The sequence below is a fragment of the Pipistrellus hanaki genome (genome assembly GCF_964339955.1).
Source record: "Pipistrellus hanaki genome assembly, chromosome: 4".
NCBI lineage: Eukaryota > Metazoa > Chordata > Mammalia > Chiroptera > Vespertilionidae > Pipistrellus > Pipistrellus hanaki.
Genome location: NC_140506.1, coordinates 68,630,811 through 68,657,065, shown reverse-complemented (window position 1 = coordinate 68,657,065; position 26,255 = coordinate 68,630,811). Strand labels below are relative to the sequence as shown.

The following is a 26,255-nucleotide window of genomic DNA, read 5'->3' as shown; positions in this document are numbered from 1 at the left end:
TATGGGAATGCACTGACCATCAGGGCGTCTGCCCCCTGGTGGTCAGTGTGTGTCATAGTGACCAGTCATTCTGGTCGTTCCACTGTAATGGTCGCTGGGCTTTTATTATATAAGATAGTATATCACCACATATGAAAGAAACTTTCTCTTTGCATTCAATTTAGAGTAGCACAAAATAAATTAGATTTCTGAGAACATATTCTAGCCGCCACATCTGCTTAGTTATCAGATCTCATTGGCCAAGTACATTTCCTCATTCCCTTTCACCATTTTGGTCCTGGAATCTGTGAAAGTATTTAGTGAAATCGGTCCATTCTGTGAAATCAGTGTTGCTTGAGTAGTTAAATCTTGGTGGGTAAGCACACAGGACCTGGAGACAGGCTGCCTTAGTTTCCAGGCTGGCTCCTCCAGTTTCTAGTTATATGACCGTGGACAAGTAATTTAACCTCTCATTTTGTTACCTGTAAAATGGGGAGAATAATGGTTCTTACTCCTTGTTCAGAGTATTAAGTGAGTTAGGACACACAGAACTTGGAACAGCATCTGGCATGTATGCTGGTAGCTACAAAGATAAAGATGATCTACTACTGGCCAGGCATTGAGGTAAGTACTGGGAATATGAAACTGAACAGAGTTCTTATAAGAAGAAGATGGGAAACTGAACTTGAGCTAAATATATGTCAGAGAGCTTAGATTAATGGTTGGATAGAACCAGAAACGAAAGAAACTTGGCAAAAATCTTGATGTCAACCATCAGATGACCTTTGATGCATTTAGGGGAAATGTGTTACGCTCTCACACCTGCAGAAACAGTGGTGCCGATAACTGCAAACAGAAGATGATCTGAAGTTCATTTCTATTGACTTTGAAGAGCATGATGCTGTCATTAGGGGGCCAATTTGTCTCAGGGTGTCTTGCTGAAGTCAATATTAAAGTGATTTTTCATTTTACGAAGACAACGGTCCATCACAGACACAGAATCAGCACATAGCTTGGCAAAGGGTGCCAGTCTGAATCATTAACTGGTTGCAGACTTCACAAAGCATATGGCACAGAGGACAATCAGCACCACCAAACCCCTCAACATCAGTGTGAAAGCATTTTCATACAGAAAGGGGTGCAAGCCCAAGAACCCGTTCTATTATTGTATTAAACTAAATTCGTAACGTGATGGGAGTTAAAGTTTATGTTTACTTAACACAGCTTAGGTTACATTCTTTGTAATGTAGATACGTGTTCTTAGTAGGTGGTTGAAATGATGATCAAATAATGTTACCATTAATGTGTGTGTGTGTGTGTGTGTGTGTGTGTGTGTGTGTGTTAACATCATCTAAATGCTATCTGTTATGAAATATAGATAGAGCTGTAGCTTCATATTGAAATGGGGGCTTTCTAATATTAGAGATAGTAATAGAAAAGATCAATGAAAACATTAGCATGTAGAATAATTAATGACTCTAAGCTGTGTGTCATTTTTATAATCTTCTATTTGAGTGAAAAATCTTTTTGGAAATGTAGAATGTAATAATTCTGATATTCATTTAAAAGAGTTGTAAATCCCTTTTTACTTTATCCCCCCTTTTGCTTTGACTTTTGTTGCAAACTGGCTGTTAAATAACAGTCAGACATTATATAACTTTCCTTCCGTCCAAGAGCAGCAGAGGTGCCCACTTTTACCAACCAGAAAGCTTACAGAGGTCATGGGAGAAATCACCGAACAGACAGTTGGATATTTCTTTGACTCTCTTAACCAATTGAATTATTTTCCTTAACTTGAGATAAGCTCTAAATATGAAAAATAATTCATTTTCAAAAATTTCTTAGCCAGCAAGGGGAAAAACAGCAATGAGACATAAAAACCAACCGTCTTTTTATGATGTTGCAAAAATGCAGTGACTTCAGAGAGTTGAAGTACAATTTAGAATGAAAGGAATCAAAGTTCAGAGGGAGATTTCTGAAACTCTCCGGGGAAACCTGTCAGATGGGGGCCTACAAACACCGCCCTTTCACCCACAGAGTAAACTATTGTTTCACACATTTAAACATTCCATTTTCTTTTTTCTTTCAGAAGCATGGGATTCTGAACTCCAGCAGACGATGAACAGAAACCCAGAGATCAGTGTGTTTCTAAAGGATTATATTGCTGCCGATGCGTCCCAGACTATTTATTTATTGTGAGAAACTTAAACTCCTTCAAGCTTTTCAGCAATTCACCCCCTTTGTCTGTGTCAAGATGAAGTGGCCCCTTGTTTCCAACAATGGGCCACGTCGTCCAAGTCCCTGGACGTGCACAAAGCCGGGAGGCGCGTCACACTGTGCAGAGGGCCTGGGTTGATGGCCACGGCTCGGTCACCATGGTGTCCCAGGCGGGCAGAGCCGGTGCCACGGAGGAAGCAGAGCCCCTGGGCCAGGCCATCGGCCGGATGGGAGAGTTCCCTTAAAACACGAACACCGCCGGTGACCGCTCATGGGGCATATTTCACTTTATTTATTGACAGCAGCAAACTGGGAACACGAGTCTCCACCCTGCATGAAAGATGCCCACAGATCAAAGGAGAGGATGGGAAACATAATAGGAGGAGACGGCACTGAAGAACAAACTCCTCCCCACAGCGAGAGTGGAGTATTCTTTTTAGAAATGATTCCTTTTGGGTTTCTGCTCCCTTTGTTCCTGGGCACAACAGAATTCCATATTTGGTAAATGAGGCCTATTTTCCAAAAAAGTTGGGATGCGAACAGTGTGAGAAGAAAAGAAGTGGGGGAGGTGCCATCGGGCAGTGCTTTCTCCTACTTTTACAAGAAAATCTCTACTGCAGCTAGGAGCTTCCTCTAGGCCGGGGTTGGCAAACTCATTAGTCCCCAGAGCCAAATACCAACAGTACAACGATTGAAATTTCTTTTGAGAGCCAAATTTTTTAAACTTCAACTTCTTCTAATGCCACTTCTTTAAAATAGACTTGCCCAGGCCATGGTATTTTGTGGAAGAGCCACACTCAAGGGGCCAAAGAGCCGATGTGGCTCACGAGCCAGGTTTGCGGACCACGGCTCTAGGCTCCAGCTGCACTAATCCAGTTGGTCATTTCTCACGCTGCGTTGTCATTGTTAGGTATATGTCTCCTCCCTTAGGGCAGGCTTTCTACGGGCGCATATGATGTCTCTCTCATTCATTATTTTCTACTCTTTTAAAAAACTTGTAAGCCTAGTATTTAGACATCAAAAATCCGTGCAGAGGTATCTTTAGTGAAAAACAACCTCTGTTTTGCTCCAGAATGACTGTCTTCTCACCAGAAGCAACCACCATTGGTTTGTGTGTGCATGTCCTCCAGGAAGTTTTATGTGCACATACAAATGCATGTAACATGATGGTGTAGGCCACTCCAAGATGTGTCTCAGGGGGTGCAGATTAATTTGAGCTAAAAGCAACCAAGGCCCTTCGGCTAAGGAAAAGCTACAGTCGCCTCCCCCTTAGCTATCTAGAAACTTTTCAATTAGGGCCCAGCCCAAATGAGAGTTATCATCAGACAAGGCTTTTTACATACCTACATAGCAGAGTACATTACTAAACACGGAACATGTGCTCTTCCTAAAATGCTCTCCAGGTGCCTCACTATATCCATAGCTCAGCATGTCATACACATGTTACTTTCCTGTTCTGCCCCTGACTCTCTCATGTACATGGGGCTCCCACATAAACGTGGTTAATTGAATTTGGTTACTTTCTCTTGCTAATCTGCCTCATGTCTTGAGGGTAGAGGAAAGTTCTCCCTCCCCCACAATGGCATGTTACAAAACATATTCTGAACATTCTTTATTTTCCTTTAACAGTGTGTTGTTGTTGTTGTTGTTGTTTTTTACAGTTTTTCACATGAGCCTGTGATCAAACTCTTCCTTCTGAGTAACTGCATGATATGCCTGTGAGCACATCTCTGAGTATAACTCTATGTTAAATTTCTGAGATAGAATTCTTAACAGTGGATCACTAAATTTCACTTCCATCAGCAGTGTACCTGATTCTCTTTGTCCACATCTTTGACAGTGCTGAACTACTAAACATGACAACCTTTTCTCATCGGCTAAATGAAACATGGCATCTTGTCTAAACTTGTGTGTTTAGAAATTATGGATAATTAGAGCTATTAAAAGCATGTCTTGGTCAGTGAGGGCTGCTACAACAGAAGTACCACAGAATGGGTGGCTTAGACCACACAAATGGTTCTGGGGGCGAGGAAGTTCAAAATCAAGGTGACAGCTGATTAGGTTTCTGGTGAGAGCCCGCTCCCTGGTTTGCAGGTGGCTGCCTTCTTTTTTATTTTTTATTTTTTTATTTTATTTTTTTTTATTTAATATATTTTATTGATTTTGTACAGAGAGGAAGGGAGAGAGATAGAGAGTTAGAAACATTGATGAGAGAGAGTCATCGATCAGCTGCCTCTTGCACACCCCCTACTGGGGATATGCCCGCAACCAAGGTACATGCCCTTGACCGGAATCGAACCGGGGACCCTTCAGACCCCAAGCCGACGCTCTATCCATTGAGCCAAACTGGTCTCGGCATGGCCGCCTTCTTGCTGTACTTCACGCAGAGGAGAGAAAGATGGTCTCTCTCTCCTTTCTCTTTTTGTAAGGGCACCAATTCTGCCCATGAGGGCTCCGCTCTCATGATCTGATTACCTCCCAAAGGTCCGCCTCCAAATATCATCACGTTGGGGTTCAGAGGTTCACTATATGAATTGCAGGGGCATAGGCATTCAATTCACATGTATATATGCCTTGAATGTATGTATGTATTTTGTAGCATAATTGTAAACAGTTTCATAAATTATTACAGGGCAGAACTGAATGTGTGCTCTGTGCTTTTAACGTATAGAGTTCGATGTAGCTTTTATTCATTACATTTCTTAAGTCCCTTTTATCTGTATCTGTTTGTCCTTTTGGTCTGTCGTAAACTGACTGGAAACTCTAAGTCTCCACCACTATTGTGTTTCTCCTCTCCGAGTCTTCTATTTCTTAGCATTTGGATTTGTGGATTCTGATGGTATATTTGCTTTGATAGCTTACTGAAGCAATGATTGATACAAATTGCCTTTATTTTATTTAATGCTTTCTACCCTGGATTAAGCATAATCTGATATTAACATCAAAATTCCTGACTTCTTATAATATTTCCCTGGTATATTTTACTCATCTCATCACAGTTAACATTTGGGAGTCACTTGTTTTGGTCAATGTGGATTTTATATGTTCAATACAGTTGGATTTTATTTTTTACCTGTCCTTTTTTTTGTTAAAATCTTTTAACAAAAATTGTATACTATTTACATTAGTATATGACATGTATTTTCAATCCTTTTCTACTATTTTGTTTTATGCCTTCTATTTTTAATATTTCTTTATGCCTTCTATTTTAATATTTCTTTATATTTTAATCTTCTCTATTGAATGTGTTTTATTTTCATTTGTTTATCTATGTTATTCTTCTAAAAATTTGGAGGTTTTCTTTTTCTTCCAGTAACTTATAGCTTTCATTACTTGATATAATTCACTTAAATCCTTATTCTTTAATTTATTGCCTTTATGCAGAATCCATTAACTTTCCACTATTAAAATGAGTAATTAATTTACTATCTCCTCTCACTGAGATAGGGCATTTTTCCAACTGTACCATCCTTTTTCTCATTGTTATTTTTATACTTATTTCTTTAACTAACATATTATAACTAGAGGCCCAGTGCACAAAATTTGTGCACTGGGGTGTGGAGTCCCTCAGCCTGGCCTGCACCCTCTTGCATTCCGGGAGCCCTCAGGGGATGGAGTGGGCCTAAGATGGCAGTCGGACATCTTTAGTGCTGTCACAGAGGAGGGAGAGGCTCTTGACACCATTGCTGCACATGCAGGCCATGAGCCCGGCTTTTGGCTGAGTGGCACCCTCACTGTGGGAGTGTGCTGGCCACCAGGGGGCAGCTTCTGCATTGAGCGCCTGTCCCCTGGTGGTCAGTGTGTGACATAGCAACCAGTCATTCTGCTGTTGGGCAGAAACTGGCTCTCCAACATCCCCTGAGGGGTCCTAGATTGAAAGAGAGTGCAGGCCAGGTCGAGGGACCCCACTGGTGCATGATTGAGAGTGGGGAGGGATTACAGGAGGGCTCCAGGGCGTGTCCAGTCCGTCTCAGTCCCAATCAGCTGGACCTGAGCAGCAAGCTAACCTACTGGTTGGAGCATCTTCCCCCTGGTGGTCAATGTATGTCATAGCAACTGTTCTAGCAGTCGACTGTCTGCCCCCTCATGGCCAGTGAACATCATAGCAAGCAGCTGAGTGGTCTTAGTATATCATTAGCATACTATGCTTTGATTGGTTGAATGGCAACTGGACGACTGGACACTTAGTATATTAGGCTTTTATTATATAGGATACTAGAGGCCCAGTGCACAGATTCGTGCACCGGTGGGGGTCCCTTGGCCTGGCCTGCAGGGATTGGGCTGAAACCAGTAGCCTGACACCCCTCGAGGGGTCCCAGGTTGCAAGAGGGCACAGGCCGGGCTGAGGGACCCCACCGGATAAAATTGGGGCCAGGGAGAGAATGCAGGAGGGCTCCAGGGCATGTCCGGCCCATCTCATCCAGTCCCAATTGGCTGGTCCTCAGCAGCAAGCTAATCTACCAGTCAGAGCATTTGCCCCTGGGGGTCAGTGCGCATCATAGCAACTGGCGAATGGTCAGACACATGGCATATTAGGCTTTTATTATATAGGATATCTTTCTTGAGCTATCATCTTTAGATAATACCTTTTGAACCTTCCCATACTGTGAAAAATGTGTCAATCAATATACTTAAGTTCATTATATCTCTTTTTCCTCTCATCTCACCAATCTGTTTTTGTTAGTCACTTTGCTACTTTTGTGTTGTTGAGGTTTATAATACTTATATTCTATTCAAAATTTTTTAATTCCAACTTTTATTTAACATTTATTTTTTTCCTAAAGTGACTTTAGGATAGCATCTTGGAATGTGGCCACCTCACCTGCCCTTCACTGGTGTGTATGGGATCCAGGGCAGCTCCCACATACATTCAAATTGTACTTTTTTAAACAAGAAGTTGCTAGACTTCTCAGGAAGCTGAAACATTTCTTTCTTTCTTTTTTTTTTTTTTTAGCTCATTACCTGGGATGATCAAAATTAAAATGCATTCTCTCTTGGCTTTCCCATTTGACCACACTAATTGTCCCTGCTCTTAGCAACATTCCTCCATCATTGGAGGATCTGGATGTGGCTGCTGTCAAGGTTCACCAAAGATCAGAGCACGTGGGGAGCAGAAATACCTCACCATGCCATATTTTAACTGAAATCTATTTATTTTTCTATTCCTGATACCTAGCTCAATGCCTGGCACAAAATCAATTCTTAGTCAACATTTCTTAGATTAACGGCAAAGGGCTATGTAACAATCCTGGGGCATATCTGTGGTGGGTAGGTAGTTAGGCAGATATGATCAGAGCAAGGAGGATGGGTTAGGTACAGAAGGTCACCTGGGCAGAAAGCCCTGAGTGCCTAGGGAAGGACAATTGTATGCTGGGACCTTGTGACCCTTCTCAGAGTGATCCTTCTCCACTGGCGGTTTGGACCGCCTGACCTTTCCTCCCTAGAGATAACGAGGCCTCAGCGGTACCTGTGTTTCAGCTCCAGCCCAGAGAAGCATCAAAACCAGACAACCACTGTGGAGAACAGTGTGGAGTTCAAAAAACTGAAAATGGAACTCCCATTTGACCCAGTAATCCCACTCCTAGGATTATATCCCAAGAAACTAGAAACACCAATCAGAAAGGATATATGCACCCCTATGTTCATAGCAGCACAATCTACAATAGCCAGAATTTGGAAACAGCCTAGGTGCCCGTCAGCAGATGATTGGATAAAAAAACTATGGTACATCTACACAATGGAATACTATGCTGCCATAAAAAAGAAGGAATTCTCATCATTTGCAGCAACCTGGATGGAATTGGAGAACATCATGCTGAGTGAAATAAGCCAATCAATGAAAGAGAAACACCACATGACCTCACTCATTTGTGGATAATAAAGAACATTATAAACTGATGAACCAAAAGATAGATATAGAGACAGTAAAGCAACAGGCAGACTGTCAAATTACAGCGGGGAGGGGAGGGAGATTTGGGGGAGATAATAGATCAACCGAAGGACTTGTATATATGCATATAAGTACAACCAATGGACATAAAACTCTGGGGAGGGAGGGTATGTATGAGAGGGAGGGGGGCAAAAAAAAATCAATAAAAGCTGCTAATTGATTTTTAAAAAAAAACAGACAAGTGACAACCACAGCCAGATGCACCGAATGACCCCCTGCCTTGGTGCTAATCAGTCAGTGGGGACCACACCCTGAAAGGACACACCTGGAAAACTGTTGACTATTCTATTGAGATCTTCCTCTGGAACCCCCCCTAAAAATTCCACCCTTAAAACCCCTAGGATGGAGGACCCTCTGGGAGCTTGCCATGCACCTTTCCCTTCCTCCTTCCCATCCACCCAGGCATGTCACCTGTACCTTCCTCACTCCCTAGCTCCTAGGGCCCTTCCTTTGCCTCTATAACTTGTTTCCTTAGCCCTTTCTTCTATGAATTACTTCTTCTACCTCTGTGATTAAAAAAAAAAAAAAGTTTTATTGATTTCAGAGAGGAAGAGAAAGATAGAAACATCAATGATGAGAATTATCAATCAGCTGCCTCCTGCATGCCCCTCACTGAGGATCAAGCCCTAAACCCAGGCATGTGCCCTGACCAGGAATCAAACCAGGACCTCCTGGTTCAAACACCAATGCTCAACCACTGGTGCCACACTGGCTGGGCTACCTCTGTGGTTTTATAAACTAGAGGCCCGGTGGATGAAATTCGTGCACTGGGTGGGGGTGGGGAGGCTGCTCCCTAAGCCTGGCCTGTGCCCTCTCGAAGTCCGGGACCCCTCACTCCTTACCACAAGCTCGCTGCTCCTTAGCACTGCCGCGGAGACCGGAGACCGGGAGAGGCTCCCACCACCGCGGCTGCGCTTGCCAGTTGTGAGCCTGCCTTCTGGCTAAGCAGTGTTTCCCCCTGTGGAGCTCACTGATCACCAGGGGACAGCTCCTGTGTTGAGCATCTGCCCCCTGGTGGTCAGTGCCTATCATAATGACTGGCCATCCCACCATAACGGTCGCTTAGGCTTTTATTACATAGATGTTCTCTTATAGTTTGAATCTTGGCTCTGAATTCTGTCCTAGCCAACTCAAGTATCGAGGGTGCTAAACTCAGGTCCAGTCTGATCAGATGGGTCTAACACCTGGTGCCATTCCTGTCGCCCACAATATATCCATACTGTCATGTCTAATTTGCAAATGAGTGATTTGAGCTGTTAGAGAGAAAAAAATAATAATAATAACACCACAAACCTAAAATGGCATCACTCGTACAAAAATCCCATGATACCAAACCTAGATTTAATGCTTGATCTAATGGCAGTTTCAACCTCTCCCAAAAACATAATCTTAATTAACCAGTAAGGTAATGTCACAATCCCTCTCCATCCCCCATAGAAAGAAGAGGCAATCAACAAACCCTTTCTTTTCCCTTCCCCCGGGGAAAGATGTCCTGTCCCCAAACCAAGAATAAACTTTTTTTTCCTTTTATTAACAGCTCCCTTCACAGTCCCTCAGAGCGCTCTTCTAGTTGCCAGCTGAGACAAATCACTTAATAAAGCCAATTAGATCTTTGAATTTATTCTATTGAATTTTGTTTTTAACAATACCCTTGCTGTTACAGTAAATGTCAATGATCTTGTCCCTATGAGTCACAATGTTGTTTCTGAAATTGTTTATTTTCTTATGTCTAAGTGCAGAATCAAAATTCATGACAAACGAAATAACACGGACTTGGTAAAGGAGAGACCTTCTCTTTGGTTATGGAAGGAAGGAATAAAAGAAAATAAAAATTTAAAAATAAATCATCTTTCACATTTGACTTTCATCATTAACTAATAGTGTGATTCATGGTTATTTCATTAATAACTATTAAAAAGATTCACTTAGAAACTGTAATAACCCAGGGAAGATCTCACTTAAAATACATTTTTTGGTTTGCTTTCTTGCTTGATTTTGCAATTTAAATCCCAAATGTTCACACTTCACGCATCTGTCTTGCACAACCCACTCACCCCACCTGCTCATTTCCCTCTAACTAGGGGTGTCGAACTCAATCAGAGAAGGGGCCAAAATCTAAAATCCAGCCTAAATCGCGGGCCGAATGGTTTACTGAACAGTCATAAACTGACAATGTCATAAACTGACAGCGGAGTGCAGTGATGACAGCGCGGTGCGGGCCACATTGCAAGGCCTGGCCGGCCGGATTTGGCCCGCGGGCCTTGTGTTTGACACATGTGCTCTAAGCCATTCCTTTCCTTAACGCATTCAGTCCCTGATCATTTTGGTCTTGACACATTGGCCTTTTAAGTCTGAAGGACCCCTTGGAAATCGGGGCCTTATTGGCTTATCCCAGTAATTTTTCACCATTTGTTTAACTAATAATCAGAGAAATCAAAGGGAAGGAGAGTGTCTTCCTTTTAAGTTTCCTTCTCAAATGCTGACCCTTCTCCCTAATCAAAGGTCTGCACCTCAATGTGCAGGTAAACATGCAACCACTGTAATGTGCCTCCCCTAAACGCTTTCATTATTATCCCCCTTCCTGCTGGTTAGCCCCTCCCCTTAAGCTCTTATGCTCCTAGGCCCCAGCAAGCAGCTCTGTAGGTGATTTTTGCCTTAGGTGTCTGTCCTAATAAGGGAAACTTGCCTCACTCTAAGAGGAAGGAAAGGGAGAAAGGAAAGGGAGAGAAATTGGTACACTCCATTAAATGCATTGCCTACAGTTGACATTATCACCAGAGATTAAACTAAACTTTACCCAGTCTTGTGTCGACCTCTGAAATTTTCAAAAAAATTTCCATTTGCGCACTGTGGAATGGAAATTTACTAGTCACTTGCTTGTCCCCCCTGTCCCCTCGCCCCCAAACCACACACTTTTAAAAGGTTAAAATATAGATACATTGATACTAAATCTTCCAGAGAAAAATACAACAGGCATTAGATGCTTCAGACTTTTTTTATGGTGCTTGACCCAGAACTTCCACTTAGAAACATTTTGATGATTAAGGCTCAAGGGATGTGTGTTACAGTGCTGCCCTATAAAATATACTGAGATTTTGGAAACAGATATCCAAAGGTAAGTAATTAAGTAAATGATATGATAAATTAAATAGAACGGACTAGTAAAAACTGTAAGTCTGCAAAAAGGTACTTACAGTATGATTATTTAGTGTATTTAAGAACAAAATGCTCTTATGGCTATCTCTGGAAGGTGACTTTTTTATTTTTTCTTGTCTAAAACAATTCACAATGAGCAAGTACTGAATTAATAAATAAAAATAAAGTAACTAGTCATAAAATTAACAAATAAGATTAAAGAGTTTGGGTTTGAAATATATTGTAAGACCAGGTAAGTTATTTTCTTTAAAAAAAAATATATTTTATTGATTTTTTTTTTATAGAGAGGAAGGGAGAGGGATAGACACTTAGAAACATCGATCAGTTGCCTCCTGCACACCCCCTACTGGGGATGAGCCCAAAACCAAGGTACATGCCCTTGACCAGAATCTAACCTGGGACCCTTCAATCCACAAGCTGACGCTCTATCCACTGAGCCAAACCGGTTTCAGCATTTCTCTAATTTTTCTTTTTTACCAGTTCATAATCCCCAACAGATGTTCATCAAGTTTTACTAGTATAACAATGGATTTGAGCATATATGCTCTAAGTTATCACTTCTATGAGACATCTCCCAACATAACTGTCATGGAAATACAGAATCAGTTTCATATAGGCTCTTGGAACTTCTCTTTTTAAAGTTCTCTTCTCACTTTTGATCCTATAATTGCTTTCTTGATAATTGAATTAAATTCTTTGTCAAATCCATGAAATGAGTATTTCTGAATCCCTTTTAGAGAATCTCTAAGACTATTGGGTTATGTCCCACACAATGAGAACAGATTAGAAGGTTTAGAGATGAAGATTAATTTATATTCCCAATGGCATACAAGACAGGTGCTGCAATCAAGCTCTAATCTTTGTTCTAAAAAGTGTTAAAACTGCCCTAGCTAGTTTGGCTCAGTCGCAGGGGTCCTCAAACTTTTTAAAGTGGGGGCCAGATCATGGTTCCTCAGAGAGCTGGAGGGCCGGACTATATGAACTACTAATTCCTACTGTAACACCTCGGCTGCGCTCACTGCCCAAAAAACCTGGCGGGCTGGATCAGACTCCTCTGCGGGCCGCATGTGGCCCGCGGGCCGTAGTTTGAAGACCCCTGGGCTAGAGCATCAGCCTGCAGACTGAAGAGTCCCAGGTTTGATTACTGGTGAGGGCATATGCTTGGGTTGTGGGCTCAGTCCCCAGTACCAGGTGTGGAGGAGGCAGCCGATCAATGATTCTCTCTCATTGTTGATGTTTCACTCACTCTCTCCCTCTCCCTTCCTCTCTGGAATCAATAAAAATATATTTTTAAAAAACTAAATTAAATTAAAAGTGTGGAAACCTTTCAAATTGATTGCGCTTTATTAAAAATTTGCAATTATCCCAAGGCCCGACATCTAAGGCTCTTTAGAGCCAAATGTATCTTCATAATCCACTTCAGCTCAGGCATACGTGCTTGTAGCTAAGCCCGAACAGAAGTGAGCTAAGGCTCAGGCAAACGGCCTTTCCCCTGTCCGAGTCTCCAGGACCCGGGGTCCACACAGGTGAGAGTTGGCTAGGCTGGAGAGCACTCAGTGCTTATGGGATACCTTTGCAAACTGGGTTATTAGTCTGCGCTCGGAGGATACAAATCTACAAATCTACGGCAGGAGCCTGGGCTCTTCATGCCAAACCTGGAAGGATTTCTGCTCACACCTGAGTTTGTACTGAAACAGAATTCCACTTCCTGCATAACCCCTTTAGTTTCTGACTGAAGCTTTCAGCTAGGGGAATTCAAGGCCCCACAACAGGAACTGCCAAGTTATCATGAGTTCGGACTTTCTGTATTTCATATTGGCTGCCTCACAGAAACCTTATGATGCTAAGAAAAAAAAATAAAGAGTTGCTCAGTTGGTTGAACGTCGTCCTGTGCACCAAAAGGCTGCTGGTTCGATTGGCGGTCAGGGCAAATATGGAAAGCAACTGATTGATACTGACGGCAAATGACTGATATTGATGGCAAATGATTGATATTGACGGCTGGCCCTCCCTCCTTCCTTCCCTCCCTCCCTTCTTCTCCTCCTCTCTCCCTCTCTCCTCCCCCTTTCCTCTCACTAAATATGTCCTCAGATGAGGATTAGAAAACAAAAAACAAATAGCCAAGCCATAGGACATTATATCTGTGTGGACATGTAAGCTCTGAGCTGTGGTTTAGTTGTGAGAAAGCCTAGCTCCATCTCATGGACATGCTGGGGGGTTGTGAAAAAAACCTTTAGCTTTCAAAAGTGATGAATGGCCATCCTCCATTTTCTTTTAAGTCACGGTAATACCTTAAAAAGTTTGGATTGATCACATCTGATATGGAATCTGGGCAAAACATTATCTGATAGCAGAAGCACAAATGATAGCACTGAAAGGTAACGAGACCAATGAACAAGATATCTGAAAATAACTGCAAAGAAATAAAAAGGTTTACAGTGATAGTCAATCCCTGTTTTTCCTGGGTTTGTCGTACCCATTTAGGCAACTATTTGGATTCCTTGATCAGAGATAAAGGAAATCACTTGACGCTTCAAGTAGAAAGTGATTTATTACCTAGCGGTGTCCTGACAGGGAAGGATTCAGCCACTATTTCCTACATGTTTGGATGAGAAAAGCAGAGGGGAAAAAGTGTAGAATTAGGCAGTTTGAGTGAATTTTACACTTCTCCAAGAGAATAAGCACTAGTCTGGCTCAGGCAGTGAAAACAGCTACTTATTTTAAGAAATACTGTGACCCTTACTTTTAGAAGAGGCGCACGGTTGCATTTTAACATTTTAGAACTCTTCATGGAGTTTAGGACTAGCAGGTGCCGAGGAAAGAGGCATTAACACCTTTTCTCTTGGTTTTTCTACATAAAAGGCAGAGGATTTAAATTAGCCTAGCAGCTCCCAAAAGATAAGAATAATTTCCTAATGTACAATATTCCACACCACACCAAATATATATACCATTACATGAAATGATAAAAATGAAACTTTCAAAATGAACATTTCTTCTGTATTAAAACAGCTGACATGTTAATCCCTGAAAAGTTCTAGTAATACACAGAAGGTCCTTCTAAGTGTGAACCAGTGACATATTCACATATTCATTTACATATTCAAGAAGGAAGAGTTCAGGATTTCTCCAGCACGGAAATCACACGCTCTGAACTAGGGGGTATTCATTTCCTGGATATAACACGATGCCGCAGCCTTCCTTTCTCCAGTCCCACACGCTCTCGCAAAGAGCTTAGAGGTCGCCACACCACTTTACAATCAGCAAGAAGCTAGACAAACTGAAAAGCCAATAACGGTCTTAGCTCCGTCAGAGAAGGGAGGTCACAGCACCCCAACTGCCCCCAAAGGCGAGAGACTGACGGGTGGGTAAAGGGTCACAACTCACCGGAGCAGAGACAGGGCAGGAGCCAGCGGGCAGGAGCCAGCGGGCAGGAGGCTGGAGCTGCTGGGAGCCAGGGCATTGCGGCTCAGGATGAACAAGTCTTTGAGAGCAGAGGAACTCGGGGGGACCCAGTTCTGAGGGGTGCCCATGCTCCTGTAAGTTTTCCCCCAAGAACTCAGAGCAGCTTCTCCCAGAGAATAGGGGAGAAAACTCTCGTACTCCTGGAGGGAGGAGGGGAAAGGGGCCATTTGAAACACCAAGGTGAGCACTTGGCTCTTTACAAGCCTGACTTCAGGTGAAAAGGATAACCCAGCCTCCAGCCCCTCCCGCCTGTCCCACCTGACAGAAGGCAGGGGGTGTGGAGGGGTGGGTGCAGGATAAGGAACACTTGTGAGCTCCCAGCCCAGGGACACTGAGGGCAATGGAGCCCAGGAGGAGGGGTCACTTCTCCTCCCCCACACCTTACCATTACAGAACAGCTCCTGCTCTCCCTACTTTCTTTTACCTAATATGATATGTTCACCTTTCAACAAGAAATGATAAGGCATATGTCTTGGATGCTTTATGGTTAGAGCATCGTCCAATACGCCAAGATTGCGGTTCGATCCCCAGTCAGGGCACATGCAAGAATCAACCAATGAATGCATAAACAAATACAACAACTTGATGTTTCTCTCTCTCTCTCTCTCTCTCTCTCTCTCTCTCTCTCTCTCTCAAATCAATAAATAAAAATTTTAAAATTTATAAGTCATAGTAAAAGGCAAAAGCAAAGTTTGAAGAGACTGAACAAGCATTAGACCAAAATCAGATATAATACAAATGTTGAAATGATCAGGGCAGGAATTTTGTGAAGCTATGATTAATATACTAAAGTAGATTTAGTAGCAAAGTAGATAATATTTAAGAACAGGTGGGTAATGTAAGAACACATGGACATTCTAAGGATGAATAAAAAAGAAATGCTAGAGATAAAAAAACACTGTAACAATTGAAGTTTGCACTTGATGGGCTCAGACTGGACACAGCTGAGGGAAGCATCTCTGAGTGTGAGGATAGAGCACAACAGAAACTTCTCAAAATGAAAAGCAAAGAGAAAGAAGACAGAACAAAAAAACACCCACGATTTCTAAGATCTCTGGGACTACTATAAAAGATCTGACATACACACAATGGGAATAGCAGAAGGAAAAAAGAAAGCCAGGAAGATAAATAATATTTAACCAATAATGACTAAAAATTTTCCCCACATGTTACTCAACCGCAGATGAAACCGAGATAGTTGGCGAAAGAGTAGACCAATAGGTCAATGGAACAGAACAGAGAGCCCAGAAATGACCCACAGAAATACAGTTAACTGAACTTCGACAAAAGAGCAAAGACAATATAATGGAGCTAAGACTGTATTTCCAACAAATGATGCTGCAACAACTGGACATCTACAAAAAAAAAAAAAAAAAAAAAAAAAAAAAAGAAAGGAAAAAAAAATCTAGACAAAAACCTTATACCTTCACAAAAATTAACTCAAAATGAGCCAAAGACATCAATGTAAAATGCAAAACTATAAAACTTGTAAAATATCACACAGGAAACCTAGGCAGTTTTGGATATGATGATGACTTTTAGATACATCTTCAAGGTACAAGCTGTGAAAAAAATAAGGTGGGGCTCATTAAAAACTGCTCTGCGAAGGACACAGTCAAAGACTGAGGACCAGCATGGACAGGGAGGAAAGATTTCCAAAAGACATCTGATTAGGGACTGTTATCCAAAATGTACAAAGAATTTTTAAGGCTGAACAAGAAAATAAACAAGCGATTAAAAAATGAACCAAAGATCTTAACAGACACCTCATCAAAAAGGATACACAGATGACAAAGAAGCATATGAAATAATGCTCCAGGTCAGATGTCATTACAGATATTCAAATGATAACAACAAGATACCACCACACACCTATTAGAACGGCCAAAGTCTGGAACACTAACAACACCAAGTGCTGGTGAGGACGTGGAACGGCAGGGGCTTTCATTCATTGTTGGTGACAATGCAACATGGCACCACCAACCACATCAGAGACAACCTGGCAGTTTCTTACAAAACTAAACATACTTGCCACATTGACCCAACTGCTGCTCTCCTTGGCATTTTCCCAAATGAACTGAAAACTAGGCCCACACAAAAACCTACACATAGATGTTGAGAGCAGCTTCATCCATTCTATCCTTCTCAAATGGTATCAATTTGAACATCATTTCAAGTATGTTTCTCTCAATCCTAGAAAGAATTTGCAGTAGTCACGATAAAAGCCTCATCTATAGCTCTGAAACAATTGATAACGAAGACAGTAAGGTATATATAGAGAGAAGGTAAATGGAATAAACATGGAGACTTAAATAATGACTGTAACTAACCGTAAAATGAGATCGGAATTCTTTATATACAGCAGCAAAATCTGTGCATGGTAAAGCAATGCTTGGGAGAGGTGGTGTGGTCTGCATGTGGTGGGATGAGAGGACAGCGGGGGAGGGCTTGAAGGAGGGGTGAAACGGTCCTCCATGGAGGAGCAAGGAGAAATCAAATCAACATCTGTCTTTAAGTCCCACTTAGGAATGCTGTAAGACTTCTGTTCCAATCAACACGGTAATGGCTGTGTACACGCAACACGCTCCACTTCTGCGTGCTTGAAGTAACAAGACGCTGAGAGCAGCTGAGAGTAAAAATGTCAGGAAGAAATCGCTGCCACCAGAGGATTTGGGTTCTGGCTGATCACCCCAGCCAGCTCTGACTTTAGATAAAGGGCCACTGCTTCTCAGAGCAGTCGCTGGATTCTCCCGATTCCTCTGAGTTTTTCCTTGGAGAACTTGTGTGTCCTTTGCCCCTGAGCTGATTTCTAAGAATATAAGAGCTCTGACTATAAAGTAGGAGTCCAGTTTTTTTTTTTGTTTTTTTTAAAGTGAATAAATCAGGATGCAAACACCCAAGAAATGTCTTCCTTCAAGTCATCACCTTGGGTGGAGACAGATTAGTGTAAGGGAGGCTGTCCTGCATCATTTAAGTCAGTCTGCCTTTAGAACAGGAAATGTGTCTTGTATTCTGTAATATATAGACTTACAGGATAATGTTTTAATAGATTATGCTTCATCTTAAAGGTTTTGTTTAATGGCACTGTGGCTTTTTACTATTCATGTAAATTAATACTGGCTTGCTTTTAAAGTTTAAAGCACTTAATGAAGTATATAATGTTCTTATATTTGTTTATTCAGTTAAAATTACTTAATGGAAACCCATTTTATATATCAGGTGCTGAGCTCATGGAAGAATCAGTTCTCCTTCTGAGGAAAATGACACTCTTAATAACCGAAAGGCATTTCCTCATCATTAATATGGCCACGTGGATTCTCACTCCAAGTTTAAGGATATTCACTGGCAACCACCTTATACTTTTCTTTAAAGGGGAAAATAGCAGTAGTTTGGGCCTCTGCATATTTTTTCCCTTTATTTTTTCCACTTTTTAAATACCTTCTTTCTGGAAACTAACCCTAGAGCGTAAGCTGTCAGGGCCTTCTTTTCACATCTCAGACAAGTAAGAAAACACCTGCCTTCCATTCCAGTGTTTTAAATTATCTTTGTCTAGTGATTCAATGGCAGTTTACTTTCTGCCAGAAATAAAATCTACCAGCAATACAAAAAAAATATTCAGGACTTAAAAAAAAATTGTAGCTATAATTCAAGCAGTTGCTTTTTATCAATGCCCAGCTATTGATATTTAGCGAATAGAAAATTAAAGTGAGTCTTTTTCAAACCAGTGCACTGTGAAGAAAACAGTCAATCCAGTTCTTATAACACAGCCATCCATTTTTAATGGTCTCTGTTAGTTGGGCATTCATCCTGGGAAAAGTCTCAGGTGGGTTCTGTTACCAAGTTAAGAAACTCTGTGTATAGTTATAAGCGATGGCATCATGAAATAGCTCTGTGCATACGTGTATTTTTTTTCTCAATGACAATTCCTTAATAAATCATCATGCTAAGGAGCCCAGGACCCTTGAGCGAAGCCATCTTCTAATTCACTGTTTCTCGGGAAAGCCACTAAGGAAGGGCACTCCTTCGAGGCCAAATTAGTCTGAGGATCTTTTAAGAAAGAAGGAATCCAGTGCCTATCATCGTTTTCTGGTAAAATGAGTCCATCAGAAATGTATACATTTGAGAAGACACATTTCATGGTATTTTCAGAAAGTAAATGCTTATGTGAGTGTATAAGCTTAATGGGCCAAGTTTTTCTGAATGTAAAATTAAAAGGCAGGAGGAAATACACTGTGAGCTCCTTCTGTGAATTAATGTCAGTGGCTTGAGATCATGGTCCCTGCCTGGACAATCGGAACTCAGGGTTACCCAAACACAGTGATGTGCTGAAGGAACTCATATGAGCTTGTTGAGAGCCAACTGTTAAAACTTTTGGAATTCTGCCGAAACCGGTTTGGCTCAATGGATAGAGCATCGGCTTGGGGACTGAAAGGTCCCGGGTTCGATTCCGGTCAAGGGCATGTACCTTGGTTGCGGGCATATTCCCAGTAGGGGGTGTGCAAGAGGCAGCTGATTGATGACTCTCTCTCATCGATGTTTCTAACTCTCTATCTCTCTCCCTTCCTCTCTGTACAAAATCAATAAAATATATTAAAAAAAACTTTTGGAATTCTGCGAGCCATAGAATACACATAGTCATTATTAAAATTAAAGTATATACATTTACAATTCAGTAAGGTATAATTTTAAAAGTTGTGCTTAAAATTCACCAACTTTAATTATTTTATTACCTTTTACTATTAGTTATGTCCTTGATGGTATTTAACAGTTATCGTGTCTATGTTGTGAAAAAACCATATAATGGTGTGCTACAGAGCATCTCTCCCTAATCATCCGGTGGTGTCTTGTTGTATCTTCAAATGGGCCCTGGTGGGAGGAAATGAGAAAGTGCTACAGACAGATCAGTGCCTGTAATTATTTTTCCAACAGCTGGCGGCTACACATTGACCCACAGGCCACCGGAATCACCACGCTGCAATTGAGGCAGAGACGAGGCCGTGGATTTTAGTGAGAGAACCGAAGTGCCACCTTAAAGCAGCCCTCAGAGTTTAAATGGCAGATCATTATTTTCAGTTCCAGGAAACTTCCTCTGGTCCTACGGTATGCGTTGAAAAGTTTTAATCATATTTCATCTAGGATTTCTTCCATTATCTACATAATTAGCTCCACCCCCACGGTAGAGGTTTATTGTGGTTTTCCAGGTTAGCTTCTTTTCCTTCTACCTGGGCTGTGATGTTCCCACCAAGTGGTTTTGTGACTTTTCTCTGCCTGTTTGAGTTGATAACGTGGTTTTCAACTCTTCTGTGGATCTGTCTGGTCTTTCCTGCGTATTGGCGGCCGAGTAGGGGTTTTCCCCTCAGTGGGCAGCCAGAGATCGCCTTTGCCGGATGTCGATCTAAGTGGCAGAAGGCCTCTTGGTTGACGAGTCCAAGTAGGGAAATCTGATCTCAGCCCAGCCTGGACACTACCCCTCCTGCGATGGCAGCCTCTCTCACTGCTGCACATGCACACAGCAGAGACAGTCTTCCCTTATTTCTCCTTGTGTATCTCCCCGGCCAGCTGGCTCTCCCCAGACACTCTCTCCACAGTCCCCCATTTTGCTCCCTGCATGCACCCCTTTCAAGGACTTGCTGTTCCACTGTGGGTGGAGCCTCTTCAGGTAGCTAAGGGCAGCCCTGTGTCTGGACAGTTGTATTTGCCAGGATGGGAATGCAAGCCAGGGCACCATCTTCCCAGAATTCCACATCCAAACATTTCAAAAGCATTCACAATTCTTAGGAAGATAACGTATTACTGGAAGATGCAATCATATTATTATTGTTTTTCTCAATTACTACTCCAGAAATAAAATAAGTATGGAATTTTTTTATAGTACAAAAATAGATCAGGATGTGGTCACATGGACATGTAGGTGTTTCATAATACTCATTAAATGCTCACTTCTCACTTACCATCCTCATAACTCATCTGATTATAACAAACTGAATCATATTATTGGTTAATTTTTCATAATGGTCACACAGCTAACACCAGTATCTACCACATGTAGACATGGAAAGTGCTTTGTATGTAGAAAGTTATTAAATTCTCACAAAATTCCTTGAAATAGGTACTGTTATTTCCAGCATTATACAATATAGAAGTCAAGGCCCGCAGAAGTCAAGTAACTTCCCAAAGTCACACAGTTAGTAAGATACTTTATTTCCCTAATAAATAATATTAATGAGTGACTCAAGAGTAGCTCATGTCATATATTTCCCTGCATCCCTACTGTGCTGGGCACTCAGGCCCTCAGTAAATATACAGTTATTGAGAGAAGAAATGTTTTATTCATATTTGATGCAATAAAGTGTTTCACAAATGTTTTCATTATAAAAGAAAGTATTAATAGGCTACTGAGATTTAAAAAGCAAATCCACATAAGATAACCTAAAGTTAATTCTAAAAGACTTATCAGCCACTAACCTGGGCTCCAAAGATCCAAATATGAATAAAATGTTGCCTCTGTCCTTTAAGAACAAGAATTCTGAAGGAAAAGCAGATACATGAGCAATTAAACATTATAAACTATACTTTTTAAAAATCCTAAATAATAAAAGCCTAATATGCTAAGTGTCTGGTCATCTGTTTAACCAATCAAAGAATAATATGCTAATGATATGCTAAGGCCACTCAACCTCTCGCTATGATGTGCACTGATCACCAGGGGGTAGATGCTCCAACTGGTAGGTTAGCTTACTACTGGGGTCCGGCTGGTCAGGACTGAGCGGGATGGGCTGGACATGCCCTGGAGCCCTCATGTGGTGGTGGTCCCGCCTTGTCTGGCCAACCTCCCGCATCCCTCCCTAGCCCCATTGTGCACTGGTGGGGTCCCTTAGCCTGGCCTGCACTTTCTCACCATCTGGGACCCCTTGGGGGATGTCAGAGAGCTGGTTTTGGCTTGATCCCAAGGGCCAGACTGAGGGACCCCACTGGTGCATGAATTCATGCATTGGCCTTTAGTGTACATATAAAGTACTATGAGGCCACATGTGAAAAAAATATTAATTTTTCCAGTAGGATCATAAGTTTTTCTTCTCTTTAATTAGTAATGGGATAAAACACAGAAATAAACACTACATTTTTTCTATTAGAAAGTTTATTGCATTCATCTATAACACATTTTGTTGATATAAACAACGATGGAGGCTAATACTGATGAAAGTTATCATCTTAGGAGAAGAGATATTTTAACATTGAAAGCATTTTTTTTATTTACTAAAATCAAGAAAACTTAATATAGTCTCATTTTTTTCCTTCAAAAAATTATATTGCTATTTGCTCACATCATAATGAAGCCTGGACTAAATACTAGACTGGAATAAGCAGATCCAGTGTTTGGATGCTAATTTGAAGAGGACCTTAAAAGGGCAGTAAACATCTTTAGTTTATAAACAATCTTTAGTTAATAAACAATTGCCCATCCACACCATGTGATTCACACTTGCGTATCTATGTACATTTCCATGACATAAAGCCTTGAAGACCAAAATACCTCTTAAATACTTATTTTGAATAATAAAGACGTTACCCAGAGATAGAAAATTCGTTGTTTTACAAACTGCAACCTTAGCTCCACTTCTGTGGGGAGGGCCTGCCGTGGGCCTTGGTCACCACATCAGTGCTGAGCGTGCCTTGGGAAGACCAGGATGTCTGCTTGCAGGTGTCCTCACACCACATGAAAACGAGGCCTGGAGAAGTCCTTATTGGTTAGATTCAATTAAAGACACCAGAGAAAACAATGGGGAGGGAGGTAGACTCTCAGTAACAGATTTAAGAATTCTAGAATACTCTGTGGCATTACCCAGACTCAATCCTTCTATCGGTTACAACTGCACATTGAATACTACGACAAGGACTGCTAACTCTAAATGACGAGGCCAAACTGAAGCTCTTTATAGACTAACAAAATGTAACAGTATTCGTTTTGAGTTTATATTTACAAATTTGGTTCTTGGAAGTCCTAGACTTTTTACTTCTGTGATTGCAGTACACAGAACATGTGCAACTTCTAAAAGGTATCATGATTTTAAATTGAGAAATGCACTAATTCAAAATAAGCAGCTGAGATTAATAGCACAAGAACATGCCTATGATAAAACCAATGGTCAGGGACATCTAGGAACCCTTTTTATGACCAATGTGTTAATTGTGTGGCATGCAGATGTGAATGAGTTGTAAGGTCAGTATCCTCTCCCCTCCCCTCTTCCTATAGTGGAATGAGAAAAGAAACAGGGTTTGTTTTTTGTTTTTTTTTCTTATCTCCAGGGAGTAATGGAAAAACTCAAACTTACCATGGACATTTGAAGAGATGATCCTTAAAAAAACAAAGGTGTTTTTTTTTTTTGTCATTTTTTTCTTACCAATAAGGACTCTTTATGGCTATTGACAACAGGAGCCTCCAATAGATGCCTACCCCCTCTCATTGCGCAAGTGTCAGACAGTGGTTAACTGTGGGGATAAATCAATTCTTTCTAAGGTGTATTCCAGGTAAGCCCATCTTTCCTTGAATTAACTTGGGGGTTCCCTAAAAGAAAGAGCCACCAAAGGAGTAAATGCTGTAAGTATGTTTGTTCTGTCATCCCTCTGACCAAACCGCCATCACAGGTGCAGGTGTATGACGTGAAATCACCGGATTTCCCAGCTCAGTGGGGACACTGAGTACAGGGGTACTACCGGCAGGATAGGTGCACAGTATATATTAGTTAACTGACGCCCTGAGACAGGACACCACACAGGGTGTGTTTAAAAGGTTGAAGACCAATGTGTTCTCTTATGAAGCTGCTTCCACTTCCAGCCTTCCAGCCCTTTGGCTTGCTCACGCAGGTCCAAGAAAGAGAAACTAACTTTCTGACATTACACCGGGGGTGGAAATGTTAGTGCACACGGGTCAGGATGCACTGGATGAGCATCCGTTCTGGTTTGCCTGGAGCAGTCCAGATGGAAGCCCATTGCAGGATGATCACTGATAATGTCCGCATTTGCTCTCAAAAGTGTCCCAGTTTGGATGATCAATTATACGATCACCCCAGTGAAGAGCAGTTTGTGGCACTCACTCAGGAACAATAGCTCCTCTTTACTCCCCCCAGCCCCACCCCGTTTAACCAAGACTAAGAACCCACAGACCAAAGAAACTCCATTTTAGAATATTGAAAACTTTGTCTATTTCAATTATAAGTCATTCACCTATGGTTTTGTACTAGTTTAGTAATGACCAATTTTTAATATTGTATCAAAATTCCCTCTAAAAGAAAAAAAAAGCAATGCATTTAATATATTTGATTTGTATATTTCTATATAAAGAAATATACAAATTTCTTTGAATCAAAATTCCCTCCAAAAGAAAAAAAAAAGCAATGCATTTTTATCAAGCAAAAGATAAGTGGCAACAATACAAGAAACAACAGACATATAATATTTTTTCATTAACAATTCAAACACTACAAAACGTAGAATATACAATTTAAAAATGAAAATACAAATTAAAGAAAAATGGGATACATGTCATATTAGCAATGCAAAAGACCAGCTTAAGCATAGCTTCTCTAAATCAACAATTAATAAAAGAAAAAAAAACATTTCAGTCACTTGTAGGGAAAATTAGTAAAAAACTTTCTGCTAGTTCTCTATTACAGCATGTATTACTAATGGTTTACAAAATTGTCTTCGTACACTTAAAATTTACACCCTTTCCCAATCATTCATTATGCACTCATTCAATCCAGTCTGCCAAAAATAAAATTATTCCATTTCCATATTTATGCAATAATTACTGATATGTTATGGATTTCAAGTGGTGAATGTGTATGATGGGGACAGGGATCAGAATAATGTCATGGATCTAACGTGGGCTGTGGGTCAAACACGGAGAAAAACCACCTCTGCCTGATACATATTTACTCCCATAATAACTCTAGTATTGCTAAAATAATTCTAAGTGTACATTTCTTCATTCTCAAAAAAAGGCTAAAGTTTTCATATTTAAATTTTCTACCTCTGCTAGGGTTTTATTCAATCTATCCAGTTATGCCACTTGACAGAATGTTTTCTCCTGGGTTCATGTTACTCCTACAATTCTGAGTCCAACTGAAAAACAAAAACAAACAAACAAAAAAAACACCACACACACCCAAATAATCAGGACTCAATAATATGCCCCTTTCTTCTACATATTTAGTGATTCACACTAAATTTTATGGCAAACTGCACAAGCCTAGATACAGATCTACAATGCGAATGAGAAAGAAAATCTTCAAACTTTAGTTTTTCAAACAGTCATACCCGTGTCCACTGCAACCCACGTCGCTGAAGGAGTTCTGCAAGTTCATGCTCATAGCCAAGGTTTTACAGGAAGTCATGCTTCAGGGGCGCAGTTCTAAAACTAACAAGAATGGAAAATCACAGGGTATCTCCTGCCCAGCCACCCGTACCCAGGGATCTACCGTCAGTCAGCCTCAGCTCTGAGCTTTCTGGGTTATGCCCAGTAACTGCCTACCAAGTTGATTAACATTCACATAAGGTGGCAACTTGAGGATGGAGAAGAACCGAACTGCAGTTCTGGAAAGGGTTCCAGCGGCTACGGAAGGTCCTTTGGTGTCATTCGCTGCTGCTGCTGCCGCTGCTGCCTCCGTCCTCTCGCGTGGGGGAGGGTGAACTGTCTCGGACTGGCAGCAGGTCATAATGGCAAGGGATGTGACTGTTCTTTGGCAGGTCGTACGGGTCCTGGGTCAGAGGCCCGTTATTGCTGAATATTCCTTGGACAACACTCACTGTAGGTTCTGTGACAACCAGGGACACGTTAATTTATTGGCAATGAAAAAATTAATAAATTGAACATGGGATTTCTTGCAAATGGCAAATAAGAAAATATTATTTTTAAAAACAAACGATCCTTTTATAATCACAGACGTGGTTACTCTGTGGGTGGTAGACCCATTGATGCCCACAAATGGTGCTCAGAACCAAAGGATGACTGTATGATTGGGGTCAAGACATCCAGGGAATAAACAGAAATCCTGGATATGAATCATTGTCTGAAAAACCTGGGAAATAAGCTAGTGCAAACCCCTTACCCTACAGATGAGAAGACTGAGGTCCTTAGAAGTTAACTCGGTTCATGGAAACTTAAGTTGAGTTCCAATCTTACGATGGTAAGTTTATAGGGACAGTGCAAAGGGGACTGGCTAATGACCTTTCTATAACAATTTTGTTCACGACGCCTTCCATTTTAAAAAGCTGTCTTAATACTTTTAAAACAGTTATATATCTTCAGTGACATGTCTATAGCATGAAATGAATCACTAGCGACTAGAGTTAAATTAGTCACTTCATTTACAAGTAGTAGAGAATTTTTTAAAGTTTAAATCATAAATACTGATACAGAGATAGAGAATAAGAAAAATTAAATTATATAGCCCTATTATCTAGCTAGTGATAGCACTGATATGTT

General features: G+C 41.1%; 1 protein-coding gene and 1 pseudogene across 2 annotated transcripts in view; one reads left to right on the top strand and one right to left on the bottom strand.

Annotated features, from left to right (window-relative positions):
* Positions 1-576: 576 nt before the first annotated feature.
* On the top strand, positions 577-24,910 carry LOC311621034 (BBSome complex member BBS5-like; annotated as a pseudogene). Its single transcript has 2 exons — positions 577-603; positions 22,380-24,910. The product of its transcript is annotated as a BBSome complex member BBS5-like (transcript).
* Positions 24,287-26,255, bottom strand: part of MEGF10 (multiple EGF like domains 10) — a 158,241-nt gene continuing 156,272 nt past the window's right edge. Inside the window, exon 25 of the mRNA XM_084881395.1 lies at positions 24,287-25,584. Coding sequence (XP_084737521.1) covers positions 25,403-25,584 — 182 coding nt within the window. The 3' untranslated portion in view covers positions 24,287-25,402. The remainder of the gene's footprint in view (positions 25,585-26,255) is intronic.